The sequence below is a fragment of the Acanthopagrus latus genome, chromosome 11 (assembly GCF_904848185.1).
Source record: "Acanthopagrus latus isolate v.2019 chromosome 11, fAcaLat1.1, whole genome shotgun sequence".
NCBI classification, from domain to species: Eukaryota; Metazoa; Chordata; class Actinopteri; order Spariformes; family Sparidae; genus Acanthopagrus; species Acanthopagrus latus.
In genome coordinates, this window is record NC_051049.1 from 18,507,114 (window position 1) to 18,527,199 (window position 20,086).

Here is a 20,086-nt window from a genome sequence, read left to right on the forward strand (position 1 = left end):
CAAAAATCCCTTTTCTCAAACAAATCATTCTTTCCACATTACTGCTTCAAAGCTCATGAACACAACAAAGTCTAAAGAATGACTTCGCAAATCACATATAGTACATCAGGGGAGCACTTAACACAAAATATAGCTAAGGGTTATGGGAATGTCAGTGGTTTTTACCTGTATATTCTTGTAAGCATCAGTTTTGGATACATCTCAAAATTTGTCCTCATGATGGTGTTCGATGAAGCATTAAGTGAGCTGTGTAATGGGTGCCTGTAGAAGCAGATCAGGACTGATCCAGGAAAACAGACGAAAATAACAGTGGCCCATCTTTGTTGCCACAGTAACATTTCCTTTGGAGCAGTGAATGCCAAGACCTCGTCACTAATGATTTATTTTGTATCTTGGTAGCTTACCCCTCTATTGTGAAAGTAAGGACTGTGCCGGAGACAACAGAAAAAAAGGTTGCTGTTGTTGGAGAGCATACAGGTCACCGATGAAGCTCATGGTTTACTTAAAGCCCTGTGAATTGCAAATGTACCCTCAGGACACGCAGGGTGGTCCAGTGCAGTGCGAGAGAAATGCCTTATTGGTAATTCATGCATAAGTGTGTGTGACCTGAACATGTAAATGGAGACCAGTTGAATGAAAGAAGCTGTCCGTCTCACGGCAGCTCTCCTTGCGCTGCTGTCTGGTCAGCACCTGGCGGACACCGAGGACGCTGCCGAGGATGTTTTTGGACGGAGGCCTGCCCAGGAAAATAAACCTTCGTCTGACCTCAAGCGCCAGTGGTGGAGTCTCCGGACCTCACCACCACCTGACACAATGTTCCTCTCCACAAGCATGAGCATCACGCCTGGGTGGCCCTGCAGGAGAGGGGAACTCTCCTCGGTGCCCTCTTGGGATCGGAAAACAAAAGCCGTGACGAAGAAGACCGAGGCTCAGATTTCATGCCATGCCTCTCAGTGATTTATAAACATTCGGCTCTTTGGCCTTGATTTTTCTCTCTCTCTGGCTGAAATAAAAAACAGGTATCTTTTTGCATGTTGTTCTCTGGCAACTGCAAGGCTATTTATTGTGTTTCTGCCTGGTCTTGTCCAAGGTCTTGCCAGGTGAGGCAAATAGCAACTGGAATTGATTTGTTGTGAATGATGCTTCTGTATGCAGTAGGAGTGTGGTTGCTCACCCTCACCCCCTCGCGCCCTCCCGCCTCCCTTTCTCCCCCTCTGGCTCTTTCGTTCCCTCTCCCAAATCTTTCTCTGCATGTGTGATGGCCCCTGTAATGAGTGCTCTTTGATGTGGAGGAGATCTAGGGTAAGCAGGGCGCTTAGTTGAGTGGGAGGCGAGGAATGCGAGGCAGGTACACCGCCGGTGTGTGTGTCGATTAAAAACTCTTGTTTTCTCCCATCAGACCGTGCCCGGCCATCCTGAATACCAATGTATCTCTCAGGATTTCCACGGCTTATGTCTCGCCGCGTAATCCTGGCTTTCAGTCAGCGTTTAGCTCATTAGCACAAGTTTATTTATCACATGCCTGTCTATGTAATGCTCAGCATCTACACACTTGTTTGTTTTCCCTGCATTCTTTAAACCTTCTGTCCCGGTTTGACTCCGCTGAAACCAATCCCAGCATTTCCTGCAGCAAACTACAAAGCCTCAACCTGTGCGAGCTGCTGACAGACATGTGTCCACAAAGGACCCAGAGAGAGAAACACTTTGATTCGATGCATTGTGGTGGAAAAAGATGGGCAGCGCGGGGAGGGAAACGGGTTCACTCTCTGATTTGATGGATATTTCTGACGCAAAAAGGTGAGTGCTGCTGGTGGTGCAGATGTGTGTGTGTGTGTGTGTGTGTGTGTGTGTGTGTGTGTGTGTGTGTGTGTGTGTGTGTCCAAATAAGTGTCCCCCCCCTCTCTCTCTCTGACTCAAACAAAAGGAGCAAGACAAGGCTACAAAATGTAGGTGGTGGAAGGAAAATAACTTTTTTGTTTGCAGTCATCCACTTTTTTCTTTTCCAGATACCTTGGAGGTGAGAAAACTTTGCGCGGCAATGTTGCAGATGTGAGAGGTGTGAGAAGCAGACTGTAATCACCAGAGACCCAAGGAAACACGAGAGGTGGTAAAAGAGGCAGAGGAGCAAGAAGAGGAAAGAAGAGAGAAACGGTGACAGTGTTGCGAGGAGAAGAAGAGGTTTGAAGGCTGTGAGGCGAGATGATGCTGATGATAGGCTTACTTCTCCTCGCTGGATGCGGTCGCGCAGGTGAGTCAGAATTTTATATTTGTGATGTTGCTAAGAGAGCGAGAAAAAGGGGCGAAGGTTTGCAAACCAGCAGCCATAGGCAAATATTTGATGTGGTGACCATGCGCCCATGAAAGCATTTTTTTATGACGTGATGTCAAGTGCAATATATTCTTCAATGCACGCAGTAAAAAAACTGGAGCCATGTGCCCGGATCAGACTTGCAATTTACTTTTTTCCATGTCACAACTTCTAGGTCTCAATTCAGACATAACAAACCATGGACAATTACAACACAACACGGAGAGGCTGGCGGGCAGGCAGACATGTTTGTAGGCTCACACACACAGACACACAAACACACATACACACACACATGCGCGTTGTCTTTCATAGCGACTTTCTTTCGATCTCTTCCACACTCTCTTCTTCTGAGAGAACACTATCTTTAATTTGCTCTCTAACTATGTCACACGCACGTTCACACACAAACTCACACACACACACTATAGCGTAATTAGGGCACACTCCATATTTCCTTTATGAGTCCAATTAAAAACTAAGAGGGGCCACTTCTCAGGGCTGTTAGACTGTTTGATGTCGAGGTAGAGATCTCTCTCCGTAGCGGCTGTGAGCCGTCTTGAGTCGGGACTCTCGGTGCTTCACTTCTAATTGTCCCCCAATTGAGTTGCGTGCCGGCAGTAAAATCTTTTATGGCTGGTCGTCCAACTGTTCTGAGATGGGATCTCAGTCACCAACGCTTCACATAAAAAAGGGCTTACATCATTTATGGTACCTCCTTAAATTGATCTAGATATATTCTTCATCTGTCTCGGGGATGTCACTCCGTGTGTGTGTTTGAGGAGACGGGGGGGGGATATTTGAGAGGAGGCCCAGATAGATCACAGACATCATTGCAGACTCAGTTTAATTGTTCCACCAGTGCCGTTTCTGTTTTTATTCTCCAAAAGATCTGGCAGTCTGTCTGTCTGTCTGTCTGTCTCTTCAGCCCTTTTCTTTTCCTGATGGTTGACTTTCTCTCCCTTTCCCTCAACATACCATCCTTTCAAGCATCCACAACTTTCACCATCAATATTCCCTGGTCCAATAACTTTCTCTTCCCTATCCTTGTCATATCTCAGAAATGCCTTTTGGAAGCCACCTTTGAAAAGTCAGGGGCAAAGAATTTGGCTCTGTCTTTGAAATCGTGGTTGTGTGGTCTGGCACCACCCACGTGTATATCCTTCGCTTTGACAACCTGAAACCTAAATATTTCCTTCCATGAGTTGTAATCTAGATGCAAAACTGGGCTCACCACTGTAATTTACAGAATCTATAGGTTAAAGGAGTTCTGCTTGTTAAGAGCAGAGAGAGGGGAAGCAGAGGGGAGTGTAGCATTTGTAATTTACTTTTAGGGGAATCTGACTCAGGATCCAGATGCAGGAATGATGGAACATTGGTGTGTGTGAGGAGGTATGTGTGTAAGTGTGAAACCATATATAGATATATATATATATATATATATATATATATATATATATATATATATATATATATATATATATATATATATATATGTATGTATATATGTATGTATGTATGTATGGTGTGTGTGTGTGTGTGTGTGTGTGTGTGTGTGTGTGTGTGTGTGTGTGTGTGTACACATACACACACACACACAAAAGCTCTACTTAAGGTTCCTTAAATATCAAACACAAAGGGAAGCTCCTGAAAACACTTCTTCATAAGAAGTCTTGAATCCCAAGGCACTTTTCTTTTTTTTTTTTTAAACAGTGGACCAGAGCTGCAACGATTAGAGGATTAACCGATCAGTTGATCAAAATACAATTGGTTGCTAACATTTTAACAATCAATTAACTATGTATCTTCCATATGTTACAATTTTTCAGATTCCAGTTTCTTAAATCTAAGGATTTGCTGCTATTTCTTTGTCTTTTATGATATGAAAAATATTCATGTTTGGGACTGGTGCATGGTGAAAAGAAGCAATTTGAAGGCGTCACTTTCATTAACTAAATGATTAAATCTTAAAAGATAATCAGCACACCAATTGATGAAGAAAATAATCATTCATTTCAGCCCTATACTGGACAATGGCTTCACAAGATCCTCAACTGGAGTCAAACTACGGACGTAGTGTCAACGTCTTCAAACCTTATAGCGCTGCAGGATGTGTTTTTCTTGGGGGGAGCATTTTTGCTTCGAGGGCTTCCACGTTACATGTTTCCCGCCTTACAGAATGCCAATCGACAGATTCCTCAGGGGACACTGGGAGGATAGATTTTCACAGCTCCAAGGAAACTACATCTAAAAACTCCCCAAAAGAACCTGTAGTTATTAGTTAGTCTGTTTCTCCTCCATGTCCAAACCTACGTATTTGTGGATGACTGTTTTGTCAGTTCTAAGATTTCAATAAAAGAAAACAGCAAAACAAAAAGGAGGAGAACTCTTGACAAAGAAGACAACAGCAATAAAAGGAGGATAACGATCCTGTTGCATAAGTGGAGAGTTTACTTCAACAGTGAAAGTGAATTGGGATTTAAAACAATATATACCGTATAGATAATATACTATAGATAATGATCATGCTGTAGGCTGGGTCCTAGTTTTGAGATCCAAGAACAGGTGTCTTTTTTGGTCCGTTAGATCAGGAAATCTGTTTCAACACGGAGCCCCCCACTGTACGGTTTCCTCTGCTTGATGATCTCAATAGTGTACACAAGTCACCATCTGCTACGCTATAAATATCCCATATACACTTGCTCTCCATCCAAGACTAGAAAAATATGTATGTATGTTTATTTTTTCACCAGCAGTTATCTCTTATCCCTCCTGCATGAAGCATGTGATCTGATTCAACGTGGCATTTACCCTAGTAACTACATTCATGAAAGCCTTGCTTTGGGCAATACGCAGATCAGATATGTGTTTGCTGTAAACAGAAAAGTTAGATTTCTGCTGTACCCCCTTGGAGGTAGCAGGTAGTACAAACATAAACAAACAATTGTATTTTTTAATACATAAGTAGATCAACTGGGGCCTCTGAAAATAAGACTACGGCTTTCATTTAGATACTGAATGTTGGACTGCAAAAGCTTCCATGGCTGTAATGTACACAAAGCAGGCCTATACATTTCTTAATCTTTCTTTCTGTTCGTCTTCTACATTCTCAGGAGTTCACGGCATTCCCACGAGCATTCAAGCTTGCCATATAATCAGCCAACAACAGCGATTAAGCATTAAGCACCTTGTGGAGGATGCAGGACGCTGAGACCTAAAACAGCCACCAGGTGTTTGCACTTGTCTTGCGGGAAACTAATTTGACTTTCCCAGCACCAGCTAGACTTTCTCTCAGGGGCAGAAGCATAACAAATGGACTGAGAGACAGACGTGCCTCCACAAGTTTTTCTGCTCTCGCACATTGCCGCTGGTATTTCCAGCGCATGTGGTGTGGGCCACATCATGTGAGGCCTCTTTACCCAGATTGCTGCTATGATTTTATTGCAGTCTTGATTAGGCACATGTGACTAACTGCAAACCCCTGTTGGCAAGGGGTGAACGGTTGGCAGAGAGCAGAGGTCTTCCAGTGCCCTGACTTGTAACGAGATTCTGCCTCGCGGGTTCACAAGGGCGAAAGCCGCTCGTCGGGAATTTGATTTCTGCTGGCCGCGTGGAACAAAGTTGGCCCAACTGACTTCATTTCACACATTAACTGTTGTGTTTGTGTAAAAGGAGAGACATTTTCATTCTGCAGGCAGTCTCCACTACCTCACAGGAGAAATATGCTAACCCCGCTTCATTTCCCACGAAAAAATCTGCCAAGTTGACTTGGTGAGGGGGAAATTATTGGGGTCTTTTAAATGCAAAAATTCAGAGGGGGGGAAATGGAAATGTACCATTTTCCTGACATGAAAAACAGAACACATCACGATTCAATCATGATGATTTCAAGAATAGGTTGGACCTTGTTCCCTTTCCTCCCTCGGACTGTTTTTCCAAGGAATGGGGGGGGGGGAATGGAAAGAGACACGGTTATGATTTGTATCGTGATGGATGCCAACACAAATTGGGTAGCCTTTTTTTTTTTTTCTCCCAGTTTTAAAGGGGCTGCTGAATAGAAAGACCCAAAATGCGTTTACCACATCAAAGGACCATTCAAATTTCTATCATAGTGGCGGAGCCAGGGAAAAGAGGGAGAACGAAATTAAAGCAACCTTTCTTAAAACAATAAAATGGGGGGTGGTGCATTTTCAGGAATCAAAGTGAGTAGAGGGGCTGCGATGCTGCACAGCTCCTGTGTGGTCTCAGCTTCTCTCTCTCTCTCTCTCTCTCTCTCTCTCTCTCTCTCTCTCTCTCTCTCTCTCTCTCTCTCTCCTGGCTCTTCCTCCTTCTCTCACATTTTCTCTTCCCTCTTTTGTGGCTGTAAGCCTATGAGCTGGCGTTGGCCCTTCCTTACTACACACCCAGTGGGGCTTTTAAAAGGCAGGGCCGGAGGTCTTAACAGCCACACTCTCTCTCTGCCTGCGCCTCTGTCTATTGGTCTCCGTGTGCTGCTCCGAAAGCCGGCTCTGTCAACCGCTCCAGCCTCCAGGTCGCTCGGATTAGAGATGCAGACGTCACAGTGTGGGGCCCCCAACCTCCTGCTCATCCTTCTGGGCCCCATGCTCTTGGCTGTGGGCCGGGCCGCTTTGGAGAGCCAAGGTGAGGAGACGACAGAGTTATTATTGCCGCCTGTGGTTGGGATATTAGTAGCACCGTGTGGGCAGACAAATGGACCCGCAGGGCGACTCAAGCAGGTAACCTCAACCTGGGAAAAGGATGAGTGTGCGATGACAGAATGTGAGCACACACTCAGGTTCGTGGGTATAATGAGTCTGTTGGTGTAGATGAACAAAAGCGTGTGAGTATATTTTTTCCTGTGTCTACCTGTTTTATGTAAAATGTGGGAAGGACAGTTTGCCTTTCAGTTGTTTTTGTGTGTGGCCGGAGGAATGTTCCTTTTTGACTTCTTTCACCGTGAGGCTGCCAGTGGGCATTTCAGACAGAATCCAGAGTGTCTTCCTGGCCATTTTCTTGAGAAGCTTCCTCTTTCATCTAACCCAAGGCCAAATACAATTCAAAGTGTCAGAAAACGGCAGAGGGGGATGCGTTGTATACGCTCGCAGCCTCTCTGTCCTGGAGCTTTACCATTCCACACAGGCCAACACTGCATGCCTGCACATACTAAACAGTCAGTATCGCACACATTTCCGACTCTCTACCTGCTGCATCTCTGAGATCCATATCCATCCACGCTGCCTACACACATATCTCATTCTCCATATGTCTGTGTTTCCCGGCACAGCACTGCATGAACTTGAGAGGGAACCAGCCTATTGGGATGCTCAGGCCAGGGCAACACTGGATGCTGCGCTGAAACTCCGCCCTCGGGACCATCAGGCCAAGAACCTCATCCTGTTCCTCGGCGACGGTAGGTCATGCTAACATTATGGAATCCATCCCAGCAAATATACAAATCCCAACTTGGTTAAAGTTTGAACAGAAAAACTTGCTGCTGGATTGAGTGATTGTGTGTGACGGGTAGTGCAGGCGTGTGACCAGATTTGTAAGAGCGGATGAGCCAGTGGTCATAATAAAACTTTGACCGGCTTTGGTCATTTGTTCAAGAGCTTTAGATTGATTGTGTGAGCTTGACAAGCCACAGTTAAGAGTTGTGTGAGTAATGACTCAGATATATAAAGGGTGGAAGTAGTGTGACATTAATCTCTTTGACAGGATGAGTTCACATCTCATCCCTGTGGATCCCCCTGAGGTCAGCCGGGGAAAAAAAGAGCAAAGTGTGAATCTTTACTATTTGTATGGCTTATATACCAGTCTCTTGATAATCAGAGCAGCAACAGCAAATTACAGATTTTTTTTTTTAAGTAATTTTTTTGTAGATATTTAGAGTTGCTAATAATTGCTACTACTTATATATATATATATATATATATATATATATATATATATATATATATATATATATATATATATATATATATATATATATATATATATATATATATATATTTTTCTCCTTCAGGAGTTGGTGGAGACCAAAACTGAGCTAGAGTGAGAGTGAATACAGGACTAGGTGGCAAAAAAAAGTCACAGCTCCAAAAAATGCTCTTGCTGCAAGGCACTGACTGCCGCTGATTTTGTTGTTTAGGTTGACAACTTATTGCATTGTACCTTCAGGAGCTCAGTAGTTAACAATCTAAGGTGTGGTGTTTTTTGTTAGCAAAACAAAAAAGTTCTATTTAAACTAGTGTTGCTAGCCAAAACACATTGTGTCTATCCCTGAGGTCTAACAAATGTGTGAAATGAGTGCAAACATTTGCAATGGTTTAGAGCATTTTATTTTGTGCATCATTTCCATCCACGTTTTCCTGCCAGCAGTTTTCTTTTTCACTGCGTTCATTTGCACATCATCTGTTGGGGCACTATTCGCAGAAAACATTGTTCAGTAACATTTTGCTGGTCAAGTACAATGCAGGTTACCTTTGAGGTGGCAGTCGGGGGGCTACATGTCTCCCGGTTTAGTAGTGTATTGTATTTAGTCTACTGTCTACAAGACAGACGACTAGTGCCAGTTTGGGAAAGTTTCCACCCGAAACGGATTTGGCAAATTTTTCACATTAATGGTCACTTGCATCATTTACTACTGGCGAGGCATGAGAGTAATTTTTGTTAAACGTGCAGAGATTTAAGAGTGTTTGCCCTGTTAACTACCAGAATATCTGCTTTAAATCAGACCCACTGAGTCACATTTCTGGGTGGTCGAGTTTTCTTTGTGTGTTTCGCCAGCGATGCCCTGCCCACAGCATGTTCTCAGTTTTATGACCGTGATGTTGAAGGGAGAGTTAAGTGCATCATAGTGCCATGGGATTCGTAAAGCTTGGCTTTCAAAGTCAGAGGTCAAATCTAAAAGTGGACCACAGGAAGATATAAAACAGGTCCCTTAACTCATTTAGAAAAAGGCATTTAGTGTGTGTTTTATGTAATTTATGCCAAATGGTGATGTAGCAGTATCTTTGGATGTTCATATGTTGTATGTTCTGTCAATAGTGGTCGGATAAGTTGCCCGGAAGGGTCAGTGTTTGGTCTGTGTGATGATTTTGTTCGAAACTGTGGTCCTCCTAGAAAACCACTGCCCTTAATGCCCTGTATTTGTGGATTCAGTTGATGCTAATGGCCTCGACATGCCTTGACTGTGTTTGCTCAGAGAATCACTGAATCCAAATGTTTTCCTCTCATGTGACAGTTATAGCCCGAAAACATTTTAATATTGCCAGGCCGGATTTTATAACTGTCCACAAACTGGACAGAGAACTGTATTCTGAGCTCCTCAGAGCACCAAAACCTTCACACGACATTAACACATTCCCAGTATTCCTTATCATTCTTTAATATGTCATTCAATATTTCAGTTGACTGTGCTTGTGAAGTAAAAAAGAAAAAATATTGATTGACCCAGACTGTTTCCTTCACCTGTCAATCATTGTCTCCCAGGGATGGGTGTGTCCACAGTGTCAGCAGCTCGGATCCTGCGCGGTCAGATGGAGGGCAGATCAGGGGAGGAAACAATGCTGGCCATGGACACCTTCCCATATGTGGCCTTGTCGAAGGTGACAAAACAACATCGTTGAGTCTTCAATCATTACCTCAACCACCAGTTAGTGTGGAGTACAACACAATTTCTAATTCAAAAGAGCCAGTAAGGTTTCATCATGTAACTTAATCATAATAATCAATAAGCATAATCAATGCTCTTGTCTTCTACTGATAGATAGATAGATAGAACAGACATACTGTTAGATCAACAACATGCATCATCTAAAGCTTTTCAACTTGGATACTGGATTGTTACTTATGTTAATTTTTTCTCTACACTTGGTAATTATTAATAATAATCCTTTGTGATATACCACTGAATACCTATACATTTTCCTGACCTGATCACAGTTGAATTTTTTTCATAGCTTATAATTTATCATTTTTAGCCTTGATTAGTGATCACTTTTTACTACTGTAGCACCTTAAAACATTCAATTTGTGCAGTGTTGGCCATTTCTTTTTTTTAGATTTAAATGAGAAAAGTGAAAAATAATGGCTTTGCAGTGATTTAACACCCCTTTCACTGACCTTTTTCAAAATAATTCAAAGTTATAAAGCAGTTTTTATGATGTCTCTGCACTCTGTGAACTCTGAATTGCTGTGCCTCCAAACACGCACACACACACACACACACACACACACACACACACACACACACACACACACACACACACAGTATTACACACAGTATCACACACACTATCACACACTATCAACATTGATATCAGTGTATGGACTCCCAGATTGACTTTTGTTAAATGATGCATGTGTGAAGGAGAAAGAAAGTGAGATTTCTCACATGCTCATACACTTGAATAGAATGTGTTTTGTGAGTGCGTGTGTGTGTGTGTGTGTGTGTGTGTGTGTGTGTGTGTGTGTGTGTGTGTGTGTGTGTGTGTGTCAGTGGTTGCTTGGTAAATAAATCAGCACAGTGTGACACATGGAGAGAGACAGAGACAGACAGTGAGGGGGAAATAAACATTCAGAGATGCTCTGCAGATGAATTGTAAAGAAAGATGGCTTAGAGTGTGTGTGTGTGTCCATGTTTCACATGCTTTGTTCTCTCGACATGTTGCATCTCGCCTCACACCAATCCAGCTCTGATTTAAGTACTCAAACATTTGTGTGAAAAGACTTTCTTCAGGGGATTTAGCTAAAATCAACACTTTAAATGAAAATGCTGACATTGTGGCAGAAACAGATTTAAAATCAAATTAAAGTTGGATTCAGCTTAATGACCGCGTATAATCCCTCAATTATTGTAACTGTAAGTGGGAGTGTGAGTGAGTCTGAGTGTTCAGTGTCTGTGTTCTGGCCTATAATGTATAGAAATGTAAATACACCTTGTTGTGTCTTTACTGGTGTTTCTGCTCCACAGACCTACAGTGTGGATAAGCAGGTAGCGGACAGTGCTAGCACAGCTACAGCCTACCACTGCGGAGTGAAGGCCAACGCTAAGACAGTGGGACTCAGCGCCATGGCGGTGGCCTACGAGTGTAACACAACGTTCGGTAACGAGGTCTACTCTGTGCTACGACGTGCTAAAGCACAAGGTAAAGACGCTAAAAGCCTTGGATCATTGGTTGGTGTTTGTGTAATGGAAAGGTCAGCTGGTTTGAATTACATTCTTATCTCAAGATATGCACTGACCATATACAGTACAAAATGAAATATGAGGAATAAAACAATCATCTGATAAGCGTGTGTCCCGCTACTTAAATGACAGCAGGTTTAGTTCAATGTCCAGAGTAGATCGAAGTAAGATATCATTTCACACTGACCAGTGTTTGTGGTTATGGCCGAACAACATGTGCACAGTCTGTTGCGATTCCTGTTTGAGGCTCCATTAGTATCCATTGTGAGAAATCTTTATCTGGAGTCTTTCTGCATGGCTGTCTCATTATATCACTGCAATACATGGATACAGTGGTTTAAGACATGTGAATAGCTATTGCTATTATGTGCTTAGAAAATAAAGGACTATTTGTTTTCTGATTTTATTATGAAGCTGTAAAGTACTAATGATACACATTTTAAGGAGGCAGTTTTTGTTGAGGTCAAACGGCCAAAAATGTTTCCAAGGAAAAGTTACTTGCCATCTTAAGTTAACTATCAGCAGCCAGCCCATCAAACACCTGAGGCAAGTAAAACAAATGAAGTAGAAAGTATATGAAAAGAGCAGTGGTTTCCATTTTTCACTCATTAATTGCTGTAGTAAAAGCCTCGTCCACAGGGCTTCATTAGGAAAGATCGTAGAACCCAAAGATTGAATTAAACTTATTATCTACTCAACCCCGCTCACCCAAATTTTTCTGGAGCTTCACAGCAAAACGGTGTTGCAGCATTATCCTAAACAACTGAAGTAGATGGGGAATTGGGTCCAGAAGCTCAGAAATCCTAAATTGATGTGAAAAGACACTATTTACACCCTTGTTGGTGTCAATTCCTCAGCTTTTACAGTTGTTCAGGAGAATGCTGCAACAGTGTTTTGCTGTAAAGCTCAATATGTTTCGTGGGGAGGATGAGAGAGTGACTAGTGACTTAATGGCTGAGCCAGTATCCTTGTTTTGTCCTCTACAGCATCTCTATATCCAAGGAAATTCCAATTAAGTTAACCTCTTTTGTGCATTTAATTAATCTCATTGTGAATGATTCTCCTAACTGTTTTACCTGTGATTTATGATTGTCTCTGTGTTGTCCAGGTAAATCAGTTGGCGTTGTCACCACCACCCGTGTCCAGCACGCCTCCCCGGCTGCAGCTTACGCCCACTCTGTCAGCCGCAGTTGGTACAGTGATTCAGATCTTCCGTCCAGCGCCCGTAGACAGGGTTGTGTCGACATCGCAACCCAACTGGTCACCAACGTTGACATTGATGTACGTAAGAACCAGTGTGTTTTGGCTCATTTTCTTATTCCTGCAAACATTTGATTAATCGGATCAAGTTACATTCAAACTCATTGCATTGTAAATACTGTACTAATCCCACATGGCTCCCTGCATAAGTGAAACAATGCGGTAGTCCAGAACTTATCTCCACTAGTAGATCCTATGATGATTGCTTTGTTTTCAATTGGATAAGGAATCCGTGCAAGACTCACTTTGTGATTTAGTCCAGCTTAACTATAATCATCATTAAATGAGTCATTTTCACCCTCCTCATGAAACACAACTCTTTGGCATTCAGAGGATTTTGCAACAGTGTGAATGTAAATGTAATGATTCTGTCTGGCGTACCTTTAAGGTGATTCTGGGGGGAGGGCGGATGTACATGACACCAAAAGGCACCCCGGACCCTGAATACCCGACCTCAACCTCTCGCAAAGGGGACCGCAAAGACAAGAGAAACCTTATCGACCTGTGGCTGAAGGCTAAACCCGTAGGTTTTGTTTAACTTTGCTGTTGAATATTTCATTGCATATTGTAAGATAGAAATCACAGACTACTTTTTTCTCCGGTTTGCTTTTTTTTTTTTTAGAACAAGAAGTCACACTATGTTTGGCACAGGAAGGAGTTTGACGAGATAAATGTTAAGACTACGGACCGGTTGATGGGTGGGTATAGATTTGACACCACAGGCAGATATCATGTTGAGCAGAAAGCAGAAACTCGTGAGCTTACTGCAGCGTATAACACACATACTGACACCATATAGTAAGCAAGGCATAGGCATGTATAATGCCTGTGTAACACATCCATCATGTAAAAACTCTTCACAGGGGGGGCACTTCTTTGTCCGAACGTGAAGGCAGTTCATGTGGCCCATGACAGCTCACTGTGTCATTTGCACCATCGATGTTTATGCTGTTGCTTCTTATCTTAATTTTGAAACCCGCTCAGTGGCTTAAAAAAAGAATTCCAGGAAGGTTGACTTTCATCTTTACAGCCAGTCGAAGTAGGAATGACTGTGCACTGTAAAATTCACAGTAAGCTGATATTATCAACCCGACCTGTAGTCATAAAAACCAAAGGGCATGTTTTTTTGCTTCTGACGGTAATACGGATGCAGCTGGGCTGTTATCGTACTGCACAGTTATATTGCTTTCATGTATATGAATTAATGCGTACTATCTGGATTACTACTGTTCTTTACTTACCAAAGAAAGGCCTCTCCAAGTGGCAGTCATTAAGTCTTGGTATTATTTACATGAAGAAATATTAAATGCCGTAATTTGTAAGTGTCTTCAGATTAAATGGGAGGCATGGAGCTTGGATTTAACTGTGAATTTTAGCAAAGCCTGTTAGTTAAATAACAAGGTAAGTCAATCTAGTTTACAATCCTTCAGTTCAGTGATGTTCCTCTTTATTCTCTCACTTCGCCTCCTGTCTTGTTTTGCTTTACTCTGTCTTTAGCTCTGTCACTTTAGATTCAACTCGTCATTACTACTGTACAATAGTGTTTTTTTCTTTTTTTATTACAGTAAAATATTCTTTCTCTTTGTTTTTTGGCGCATCCAGGTCTGTTTGAGCCAAAGGACATGAGATTTGAGGTTTTCCGAAACAACACACGTGACCCCTCCATTGTGGAGATGACAGAGAAGGCCATACAGATCCTCAGCAAGAATCCCAAAGGATACTTCCTGTTTGTGGAAGATGAGTACTACAGTAATGCTCTATCAGCACTCCTTTACTTTAAAAATATCACCAAGTATGACATTACTATATCATCATGAAGAATGAGGGTACCTTTTGGTACCTTGAGTTACTAATCTATGTAAAACAGAGTATCCATTAGAGTTTTTATTCTTTAATTTTCCAAAAAAAAAAAAAAAAAATGTTAGCACACTCAAATGAGTCTAGTCGAGGTGTAGTAGTCAGATGTTTTGGGCAGAGGCTAATTTCCTTTTTTATTGTTGTTCTGTTACGAGGGAGAATCGATCACGGCCACCACGACGGCATTGCCAAGCTGGCACTGACAGAAGCTGTGATGTTTGACCGAGCCATTCAGCGAGCAGCACACCTAACCAGAGAATCGGATACTCTCACTGTGGTCACTGCTGACCACTCCCACGTCTTCACTTTTGGTGGCAACACACCCCGAGGGAATCCCATCTTTGGTATGAGTCAAAGCACAAACGTTTGAATGCAGTCCAGAAAGAAGCTGGATGGAAAAGTCCAGAATAGCAACAGGATTTGTATTTGGATCCAAAGCACACATGAAAACATTTTAAGTCATATACTAGTGTTGGTGATTACCAACGCTGAATGCTCTACTGAATGCTTCTAAGATGCTACTGTTGTTATGGTAATTGACCTCCAAGGAGGAAGGATGCATTCTTTCAGCTGCACCACAAAAGAGGAAATAGAATGATAGAAAGCGAGAAATGAAGCTCCTCTATGGTGTTACTTTTTGTTTTCTTCTCCAAAAGAAGTGAGTGCACGGAACAGCATCTGTGATTGGAAAACCACCTTCGCGAGGGCATCATTCCTATCTGTGTGCTCAAATGTAATCCTGCGGGTACAGGGTTGTGATGAGTGGATGCTCAACCCTCTTTGCAGCATGAAACTACTCAACCTCGTCAAGACCGTGGCAGATGTCTCCCCGTTTGTCCTCATTGCAAAACACCTCCGTAATTACAATAATAGCAAAGTATAAAAGTAAATAATGAAAGTTGAGGAAAGCATGACAGCTTGTCTTACCTCCTTCACCCTGACCCGTCACTACGTGTGAGTTTACCTTAGGTAAACAAGCAATTACAAAACTATGTGCTTGTTTTGTCTGTGTAAGACGACACAGTGACAAACCATCGTCTCAATATTTTGTCTTGTCAGGTCTGGCACCGAAGAAAGCCGATGACAAAATGCCTTTCACCAGCATCCTCTACGCCAACGGCCCTGGTTACGTCCACATAAATGGAACCAGAGGGAACATCACAATGGTGGATTACTGTAAGCACAAACTAATGCCTTTCAGATGCTGCACTCGTCTGTGCTGATGTGTGTACAGACAGCGTGAAGTGATGTGGTTACGGCTGACTCATGCCTGCGTTTTACTCTGGAAAGCGTCGATGAAATATGATGTTTGTGGCATTTACTGTTCACTCTCCTGTTCCAGTCTGCGCACAGGCCTCTCTGTGTACATGGAACTGCGCTCGAAAAAAAAGGCTGTTTGTGTGTCTTTGCGGAAGACTGGACAGCAACGATCCAGTTCCTCCTCCTCTTGTTCTGCATCATTCGCTTTAGTCATTGCATGAGTGTGTATACTTGAAGGTGGAAATACTTCTATCCAGGGATGAATTGCCTTGTAAAACCCCCCAATTTTGTCTTTTTGAATGGCATGGCGTCAGTGTATGTTTTTGGAACCAGTAATCGTGTCTCAAAAGTGCACACTCATCTGGTACCTTACGTAAACATGCAATTACAAGCGAGGGATTCATTTCTATAACTTTATGCATCGTCGAAAGAAATATGAAGCGCTGTAAAAGTAGGCATTCAGGTTCTGTTAAAGGTCGAGGCCAAAAGACTATTGCAGTAATTTTTTAGAGAAGAGAATATGACTTTCCAAAGAAAATAAAGGTGTCAAACAGATTTGGTAACCACTATTTCATAAAACTAAGGACCCTTTATCAAAACTGCAGTTTTTTTCTATCAGCACAGCAACACCACTTTAGTATCCCACTTGTTTTCCAGCATTGTGTGTTTGTTTCTGGGGGGGAATCATTTCTTTAATCTGTCGGTGCACTTCACTTTTAGAAAGGTCAGGGAGTAAATGCTGTAATTTTATCAAAAGGACTTAAATTACCTTCTGGGTTTTGCAAGTGTTGTAATTAAGTCTAATGAGGTAAATTACACCATTTTGTGGGCAAAACAGCCACAAAAACGGTTATGAGGCAAATGTAATCCGAAAGATGTTCTCTGGTGTGGGCTGTGTCCTAGGAGTGTCAGTCCATGGCTCAGTTTTGTGACATCATGCTGTGAGCTTTAACCCCGTTCCAAGTTTGCCAAAAGCAGAAGTTGCTGTGTTGCTCTGCTGCTGGCATGCTGGTCCTGCTGGTGATTGTTTGTCCACAATCGACAGACTAAAAAATACTAGCCATGATACGAGGCATATTGTTACAATGGTTTTTAAACTGGGGCTCAAGACCAAACCGACTGACGTGTCTTACTCTTCCTCCGGTCATCGTGTCATGCCTTCGCCATGGTGGGTAAAGCATACCAGTGTCAGTCAATCCACAGATTAAAAAGAACTTGTTTAAACTGGTGCAAAAGGCTTAATTGAGTGTACACATTTGGTGACACACTTGTAATAAACACTTGTCCTGAAATCTTCAGATGTCCTAAAAGTCCACTCCAAATGTCCTAAACTGGACCTGGGTTTTTATGGGTTAAAACATTACATAGTAATGTTGGTCATACCTGCTGTTAGTCTAATCACGAGCTGTTAGTCCAGTTGCGTTTCTGCAAATAGATTTTATCTGCTTGGATGCCACCAGCAGCACCAGCACAGTGAAAACCCTGCTCAACCCTTATTAAAAACGAATGGGAGGCCCGGTTCTGAATGCAGACCAAACCTGGCCTAATATTGTTGTTGCCTAGACCCAGCCAAATAAAGACAGAAAAGCCCAAAAGAAATGAAAAATAATAACAGAACTAGGCATGAAAATGAAAAATGTTTCTAAAAAGTCAGCCGTATTATAACATTGCGAAACAGCATCCATAACAGAGTCTCCTGAGTCAAAATCCTACTCTCTACCCACTCAGCCACAACATCGTGCTACAGATGTGGTTTCATCGCTGTTTTTACAAGTAAAAGTAATACTCCTGGAGCTCCATTAATTATCATGTTCCAGGAACAACACCTCTCAAAGTTATGACATCACAACAATGTAATCGTTCATTTGCAATGATGGTCCCCGGAGTAGCACTAATTATGATGTTGTAGGAACAGATACACCTCATTTGTACGGCTCAGTGCTGTGAGCAAACACTATTTAAATAGTCTTAGTAAATAGTCTCAGTAAATATTCTTCTTGTGGATGACTCACAGTGAAGAAGAGGTTAATCTAGACTGAAAAGAGATCGTGCTTCATTTCTGATGACACGTCTATAACAGCATCTGTTTTGCTTTTACAATCCATGATCCAAGCAGAAAGTTGCCCACGACAGTGTTTTCTTACGCTCTTCTCATCTCTCTCCAGACGATGAGGAGTACATGCAGCAGGCTGCCGTCCCATTGGATGCTGAGACACACGGCGGGGAAGATGTGGCCATCTACGCTAAAGGCCCAATGGCTCACCTGTTCCACGGGGTTAAAGAACAGAACTATGTGGCGCACGTGATGGCCTACGCTGCCTGTTTGGAGCCCTATAGGAAGTGCCCGCCCCACCCCCACAGCCACACCTCAAGTGGGAGTGCCAACACACCCTCGACCCTCCTGTTTGGCCTTCTTGGTCTCCTCTGTCTACTCAGATGACCCCAATAACAAACAAACTCAGACAGTACATTGTATGCCTGCAGCAATACAGACACTTTATGCACTAAACATAAATACAAACACATTCACTGTATGCACACAGGATGGCAAGTCTCAATGCAGGGATAAATCATAGCAGTACTGTACGTGTCGACAGAGTTATACTTGCATACATGCTGATCACAGAGCTAACATTCACATGAGCTTCTGACCTAAAGTGCATGAAAATTCCAGGTTTAAACACGCATGTAGTGGCTCTTATTTAAATGCAAACAAACAAACAGGCAGAGGTTGCAGACTAGAACAAAAGAAGATATGCAAACATGAACCTTCATTCAGTTTTTAGATCATTTATTACTTAACTATTTACTCTGAAATGACTACTAACTTGCACTAATTAGTTCATCATTAGCCTACAAGGTTTGTGTCCTCTTCTTATTCTCTACAGCTAATATTCAGACTCTGCTAGCATTCTGCATGTTCAGAGCTATCAAACATTTGCAAGGAGCTGTAATGTGTTAGTTACACATTCATCTGAGGCTTGAGCCAGTATAACTTGAAATAAGCCAGCAGGCTGAGGGCTCACCGTTCAGTCATGATCGTCACTGTCCATATGGAACATATGACTTCATGACAGTAACACAGAGCTGAACTACGAGCCACTGTGCCGAGCTGCGACACCCGCAGACCTTACGAGAAATCATAAAAATGCTGTACCTCTTTCAGGACTGAGAAATATGTAGCTTTAAGATTTTTTATTACATTTGTATCTTGACCTCATTGGTTCCAAATAGCAAAATCTGTTTTCTGTCTGATCATCTGTCACTTGATATATAAACTATTTGGATTGTACATGAATGTATTTTGTAAGCAAATATTGTCGATTATCGTTGTATTTTTATACAGTGTTTTTGCAAATGTCACTTAAATAAGGATGAAAAATATCATTTTCATTTCTTGGTGGTTTCTACAAGGTACACCTCTTTCTGGAGGTTTTCCTGTCTGTCACTTTGACTCAGGGTTTCACATTCAATCAAGTTTGTCATATGGATTTTCTCTAACATGTATCGAACATTAAAGAGGTCTGGCATGTAACACCTTGTTTTATGGCCTCTTTAGATTCATAAAGAAAAAGCTGTTTCTCTCATGGCCAAGCCAAGTGATCTTTTTCTTCTTTTTCTTCTTCTTCTTCTTTTACTGGCAGCTGGCAAACAAATGGTTTGTTTTCGGTTTACAGGCTCTGTTTCTGCCAATTTCCCATGAAACTACATCACACAATCAGTTATGGAAATACATGTGATATTCTCATTTTGTTTGTTTCTTTTTTTGCAAAAAGACACATGACTATTTTCTGAAAACGGTTTACTGATTTCTATAAAAAGAAAAAAAGGTTGTGGCACAGCTTGTTCTAACGTAAGCATTAAGAAACCTAAGCCTTTGGCCTCTTGGAGTTTGTCATGGGATCAGTTACAGGTGTCAGTTAAAGTACAACTGCAGTATACTGTATCCCATGTAAGAACACAGTGGACACACACACCTTAGTTTCCAAAATCCAAATACATTGGAAACCCTGGAAACACAACAAAATGCCACATTAACATGCACAAAACAAAACATCATCATGTATTCTCTCACAACAATTCATTCACTTTAGTGATATGTCAGTCATAATGCCTGTTAAAGGATCAACCCTGTGACCTTTCTATAACTGGAATCAAATTCCACGGCACTGACAAATGGAGGAGGTCAAGTTCATTCTGGGAATCTTTGC

The 20,086-nt window shown here is 42.1% G+C and overlaps 1 protein-coding gene across 1 annotated transcript; it reads left to right on the forward strand.

Moving 5' to 3' along the window:
- Nucleotides 1-1,597: 1,597 nt before the first annotated feature.
- Nucleotides 1,598-19,522, forward strand: alpi.1 (alkaline phosphatase, intestinal, tandem duplicate 1). The gene is made up of 12 exons (XM_037114911.1): nt 1,598-1,797; nt 2,007-2,248; nt 7,593-7,718; nt 9,800-9,915; nt 11,283-11,457; nt 12,607-12,779; nt 13,147-13,281; nt 13,381-13,456; nt 14,361-14,495; nt 14,768-14,959; nt 15,675-15,791; nt 18,041-19,522. Exons 2-12 carry the CDS (start codon nt 2,200-2,202, stop codon nt 18,313-18,315), a joined length of 1,569 nt encoding a protein of 522 aa, XP_036970806.1. The 5' UTR covers nt 1,598-1,797; nt 2,007-2,199; the 3' UTR covers nt 18,316-19,522.
- Nucleotides 19,523-20,086: the final 564 nt, after the last annotated feature.